Source organism: Urocitellus parryii, chromosome 5 (assembly GCF_045843805.1).
Source record: "Urocitellus parryii isolate mUroPar1 chromosome 5, mUroPar1.hap1, whole genome shotgun sequence".
Classification (NCBI taxonomy): domain Eukaryota; kingdom Metazoa; phylum Chordata; class Mammalia; order Rodentia; family Sciuridae; genus Urocitellus; species Urocitellus parryii.
The window spans coordinates 59,887,631-59,894,598 of NC_135535.1; the positions used below are offsets into that span (position 1 = coordinate 59,887,631).

The following is a 6,968-nucleotide window of genomic DNA, read 5'->3' on the forward strand; positions in this document are numbered from 1 at the left end:
ATTTATATAGAGAGGTGATGAGAAATGAGACAGATTACTAAAAGCAATGGAAATGAAAATAGCAATATACCATTTCTGATTTAGGACAAGTATGGCCTTAAATTATATTTAAGAGTGGAATTTTTTCTTCACTTGTAGCCATTAAACAGGTATATATCTGGTGTTCATGTTACCAAGAAGCCTAAAAGTAGCCGGATACAAGACTTTACACTGACTCATGATCAGTAGTTAAATTTTGCACCAGGCACTTGTATAGCAAAGCATTTCAAAAGAGAAATTAAAGTGTCTGGTGCTTGAATGAGTCTTCCAATGGAACTAGATTATTTAGGTGTTTGTGTTCCATGTGACTTTCCAGCAAAATACCCATTTGAAGGAAGATATATGGTAAGTAAGAGGATAAGATGACTAATTTTGCAAAAGATGTTGTTACCCTGAATCATTTATCTAAATACTTAATAATGGACTCATGAAAAAATATAGCTATGGGACCAAGGATTAAATTTAAACCTGAGTTTCCCAGAGGTCAAACTGCCAATAGCAGAGACCAAAGCTGATACAACTCATATGCTAGAGGAAGAATCCAGAAACCTGACAGCAAATTCTTATTTTTACACATACCCCACACTGCCTTCATGAAGGGGATTACCATTTGCACTGTCTTATTCAAAATATGCATTTGTTTTTGTTTCTCATGGTTCTTTTACAGCAATTATTATATTTAGTTTACTATTTTCTTTAATTGCTGTCACAAAGAGCTAAATAAATTGATTCAGAGAAATAAACTCATTTTACATTGTAAGAAATGAGGCAGAACTTTGATGAATAATTTTCCTTATTTATGAGAAACATAGCATCTAGTTCAACAACTGGAGCTTTTAGAACATATATAGGATCAGCAAGGATCTTTCTGATAAGAACACACATCATGATAAACTAGAATGGGACAAATTTGGCAGATAGAGTGAGCATCTATGCAAGGAAAAACATGATTACTCAAGGAGTTGTAGGTCCCACAACCACCAAGCAAATTAACTGGCTAAGGAAAAAAAACAGTTATATATTTATATTATATTTTTTGTATATTTTATATTCTATATGTAATTCAAACAAATGAAAATATGTATATCCAGAATATGTAAAGAAGTGTCAAAACACAACAAAAAAGAAACACATCTTTTACATGGCCAAATATCTAATACATGACTTTACCAAAGGCAATATACAAATGGCAACTAAGTGTAGTAAAAGATCTTCAATATCACTGGTTTCTAGGTGAACTAAATGAAAGCCAATGGAATCCTCTAGTTAATAAAATGACTAATATTTAAAAATCAAAACTTGAAAATGAAATACTCAAGAGGAGGTGGAGCAAGAGAGACTCACACATGGCAGATAGGGAAAATAATGGTAGAATTTGACATTTCTTGTGATATTAAATACACACATAACAACAACAAATCTCAACAATCCCACTTCTAGTTATTGTAACCAAGTAAAGTGAAAATTTACATTTATTACAAACACATCTCTGTTAATATGCATAGCATCTTTATTCAGAATTGCTATAAACTGGAGATCACCCAAATGAACCTAAAAGAAAGTTACAAATACAAATAAGAAAAGAATTAGTTAATATGTTGTAGACAAAATCCATCCATAATTTTTTACTTTTCTTTCCTTATTCATAGTTGTAACCATATTTTTTAAAATAATTTTTCTTCTTGGTATTGTAAAACAAAGACCAAAACTACATATTCATATATTTTCTTTCCTTTACTTTGCATATCGGCAACTGATAAATAGTATCCTTTCATTCACTTGGGAAAAATATGATTTCAGTCTTGAATTTCAAAATGAACTAAAGCTAAGATAAGGTCTTATCATTAGTAAACTCTAAAACAATAGGTTTAAGGCAGTCTTCAGTCTTCAATGGCATTATTTTAAAAAGCTATATTAAAATATTCATTTACTTCTTGATTAAATTGTATACTTAAGGTTTAATCAGTTATGTTCTGTCAGACTTATGTGTCTATAAACCATTATGGAAAATACTGATATAAATGAAAGATCTGCTAAATTTTGTGAAATCACATAAATTGTTACATTCATGAGAGGTATGTCATGGTTTTAAATTGTTATTCTATGCCTGGGTTTTCCATACTGTATTGGTTTTATAATGTATTTCAACAATTCAGGTCCACCTGGAAACTGAAGATGACCTTCTTTGGAAACAGGGATTTTGCAGATATCAAGTTAACATGAAGTCAGTTCTATAGATTAAGACCATTTCCACTTGTCTTCATTTAATTACAGGTATTGTATAAAGAATAGTTTTAAATGATTCTGACCTACAGACAAACACATATCATTATTTTTCCAATGATATTTTTAATTAAACATGAGTATGCTTAAAGCATATTACTCAAGTATTGATTTTGATTATTGATAAATTTCTGTGACATACATGAGTTTAATACAGGTGTTCTTTTTGATAGTTTCTTTCTTATGCATATACTCTGTATTTCTTAGCTTTTTTCTTTATCATAGCAATTTTATGTATTAAATAATTTCATCTCTACCAAAGAAACAGTGATCTACCCAAATTTTGATTGAATTTTAAATATTTATGTACATGGATACCTGATAAGCATCAACTAAATAAAACTACAAAAATAATGATGTGAATGGACTCTTTTTAGTTCAAACCAGTGTGTAAAAGATAAACTGTGAAGGAATATTGTTTGCGATGGACTTGGATAAGTCACTATGAGATTTTTAAATAATATAAAATTCTCACTCCTTCAGTAAGAGTAAAAAAATAAAAACTAAGTTTGAATTCAACACATAATAAATATGCCAAAATAATTAGTAAATGAATAAATGGTAGTAATGATAACCATGACCAGATTTTCTATGTTATCAGTCAGAGAAACTGTAAAACCTTAAAAGTAGCCTTATATCTTTTGTGATGTAGAATAATGGAGATTGCTTTAGGCCATTCTAAACCATCACAATGAATTCTTAGTTTTTCTGTAAAATAGAAAAACTCATGCTTTCACAGTTTTGTATGCTGCTAGAGTGTTAATCTCTATTAATCTGTTCTTTTGTTTCTTCTCCTTGTGAAATCATAGATTATGAAGAAAATGGAAATTGTTCTAAGCCTTCCTGAACTTTGATTTCAGACCACTATCACCCATGTATTTCATTTGAAATTAAATACTAATTTGGACTACTGTTAAGCACTTGGTGTCCTGAGAACACCAGTCTCCAAGGTGCCTTTTGTTTATTCATTCAACTAATCCCCTTGAGCCCATTGTAAATAAAGAAGATAAAATTAGGGCTCACCTGAATAACATTGCTTCTGTACAATAGGCTATATCATCTTGTTCATCAGGCTTGGGAAGACACTACAATTAGCCTTCACTTCAACCTAACTTATTTCAAGTATCAAGATAATACTTGTTTAAGAGATATAGGTAGGATAACCTGGGACCTTCCATCCTTAGTATATCTGGGTACTGTATGCAAAAAGATTAATGTGTACCATTCTTGTGAACACTGTAGAGAAGCTCTTGTAATTGTTCTTTAATTAACGTTTTGAGTATCTGGTTACAATTATAAGATGACAGAGGAAAAGCAGATTGAAAAGTTCTTGAACAATTCCAAAGTAGGCATATTTAGACAAGTTAATAAGTCATTAGGAACGTCGTTTGACTAATGTAGTCATATTTACCACAAAACTAAGTATGTTTTTGAAGAATATAATATTTCTTAATAATATACACTTTTATTCATACAACCAATTTCCGTTATATACATTGTATATAATTAAAATGAAACCACACAAATTCCATGAAATATATAAGTGAAAGACAATTTCAAAAATGCTGTAAGTCAATAAAATCATGCAATACTTTTGTTCATTATAGCATAAATATTTAGTGACTGATAGAAATATATGATCTGTGTGTGTGTGTGTGTGTGTGTGTGTGTGTGTGTTTGTGTGTGTCTAGATATCAGGTTACAAACATTTTTACTATAGTCAATGCCAGAAAAATTAGGAATAATATTTGTACAAGATCCAAAATAATTTACTTGATAGTTTTTAAGATAGAGCAAATAAACTTTATATTTTACTTTGGTTCAATGTGGATTTATATACACACCCATCATATAAAAGTAGAAGACAAAAATCTGCCTATCCTATGAGAACAAAAGAGCAGATAATGAAAAGTTGGAATATATGCCTTTCAGATCATTTATAGATTAAAAATTGGGGTAAAATTGATTCAACTATTAAACTAGTTCTCTAATCTTAAAGAAATGTTTTTCTATTCTATAGCGCTAATAACTGTGGAAAACATGGAAAGCAAAACAAAAATATAGATTTAGAGAATTTGGATACTTAAGAATTTTGAAAATGATCTTATATGAAAGTATAACTAAAGAATTTAAATAACATTTGACATGAACAAACAAATTTTGTGTGACACCAATAGTGATACGAGATGCAAAACAAAAACAAAAACAAAAAATGATTTTTGCCTCCTCAAACCTTACCTTGAATGTTGAATTATCCCATTCATCATCCACAAAAACAGAAGAAGTAATATGGGAAAGTGCTTTATTGTATGGAAAATAAGACAAATAGGAGTGCTTCCAGTTTACAAAAGTAAAATTGGTGAAAATTTAAGTGCTGCTTTATATAACAGAAGCCATTTGAACAGATTGGTAGTTGTCTTGCAGTACAAAATTTTGAACTTAGACTGGTAGTATCCTCCTATACATTGGATATTTATATATATGATTATCATGGACACATTGCTTTGGATGGCTGAGTTATCTTCATAGTTTGTAAAGGTTTGAATGGAGGAAGAGAAAGACATCCTTTAAAGTAAAAAATATTTTTAAATTAAGAGGAAAGCAACATCAAAAAGTCACTCCAGAGTACTGTGCTATCCTGGGAGTGAGTTCTCAAGTGTATTTTTTAAAAGATTTTAATCTTTTTCCTTGTTTTCAAAAAATATATTGAAATATTCAGAAGACAGAGATTCATACTAAAATTATGAGAATATAATGAAGGAAATAAAGGAATAATTAATATTTGCAATAACAGAGTTTTAAAAAAGTATTTTGTGTTAAGGCACTATAAAATTATTTTTCTCTGAAACAAAAGGTAGCAGTTGTTTTAAAATTGTGTGTGTTTACATGTTTTCCTTTTTCTTGTATATGTTTAAGGTGTATAATCATGTTATATATGTGTGTGAGTATATATATATATATATATATATATATATATATATATATATAGTGAAATGATTGCTACAGTCAAGCAAATTACCCCACCCATCACCTTTCCGTATATTTTTTGTCACAAGAACACCTAAAGTCTGCTCTCAAAGCAAATTTTTAGGATACAATATAATATTAACTATAGTACTCATGTCATATATTAATTCTGTAGTTCTATTTATTCCACAAATCTGTACCCTTTGAAGATATTACTATATATATTAAATATAGCATAATATATAAAATTATTTATATGTATATACATCTACACACACAATGGAATATTATTTAGCTTTATAAAGGAGATACTGCCTCATTGGTGTTTGTGACATCATGGATAATCCTGAAGGACATTATTCTAAGTGAAATAAACCAGACACAGAAAAAAATTTTTTTCTACTTGTTTCTTTATTAGTGTAATGGATTTCTTATTTTTTCACATCCTTTAGAATTAACCTAGAGGATACCTTGGTAAAGAGAAAAAATAATGAGAAATTCCACTGCAGTAACAGATTTCATTCTTCTTGGACTGACAAACGACCCACAGTGGCAGGTTGTACTTTTCGTGTTTCTTCTTGTTACCTACATGCTAAGTGTGACTGGGAACCTGATCATTATCATCCTCACCCTTTCAGATCCTCATCTGCAAACTCCCATGTATTTCTTCCTTCGGAACTTCTCCTTCCTAGAAATATCGTTCACTTCTGTCTGCATCCCCAGATTCCTTGTCACTATTGTGACAGGAGACAGAACCATTTCTTACAACGGTTGTGTGGCTCAGTTATTTTTTTTCATCTTCTTGGGAGTGACAGAATTTTACCTCCTGGCTGCTATGTCCTATGATCGCTATGTGGCCATCTACAAACCTCTTCATTACACCACCATCATGAGCAGCAGAGTCTGCATCCTTCTTGTCTTCAGCTCATGGCTTGCGGGATTCCTGATCATCTTTCCACCAATCCTCCTTTTGCTGCAGTTGGATTTTTGTGCCTCCAATATAATTGATCATTTTATCTGTGACTCTTCCCCAATTCTGCAGCTTTCTTGCACAAACACTCACTTTCTAGAACTCATGGCGTTCTTTTTAGCTGTGGTAACACTCATGGTCACCTTAACATTAGTTATTCTCTCCTACACAAATATCATCCGGACAATTCTGAAAATTCCTTCCACAAATCAAAGGAAAAAAGCCTTTTCCACTTGTTCCTCCCACATGATAGTTGTCTCCCTCTCTTATGGCAGCTGCATCTTCATGTACATTAAGCCCTCTGCAAGGGAGAGGGTGACATTAAGCAAAGGAGTAGCTGTGCTCAACACTTCAGTGGCTCCTCTCCTGAACCCCTTCATATATACACTAAGAAATCAGCAAGTAAAGCAGGCCTTCAAGAGCATGGTCCAGAGGATGGTATTTTCTGCAAATTAATGAATGTGATTCTGTGGAAAAATGGACCTCTTGAGGCAAAATTGAATGAAAAAATACATAAATTATTTCAAATACTTCATTTCACTCCGTTGGTTAGGCATATTTGTATATCAAATATATATAACCTCTTGTTCCAGTTAGCCTAAAAACAGGGTCTTAACTATTTTAAAGTTAATATATAGATCTTGTACCTGTGTAATTAAATTTTAGGTAAATCAAAAATCCCTATTGTTTCTCATATCAAATCAAGATA

At 31.0% G+C, this 6,968-nt stretch overlaps 1 protein-coding gene across 1 annotated transcript; it reads left to right on the forward strand.

The window, feature by feature from the left end:
- Positions 1 to 5,779: 5,779 nt before the first annotated feature.
- LOC113176434 (olfactory receptor 6C75) lies at positions 5,780 to 6,715 on the forward strand. The gene has a single exon (XM_026380910.2). The coding sequence runs from the start codon at positions 5,780 to 5,782 to the stop codon at positions 6,713 to 6,715; it is 936 nt and encodes a 311-aa protein (XP_026236695.2).
- The last annotated feature ends 253 nt before the right edge of the window (positions 6,716 to 6,968 follow it).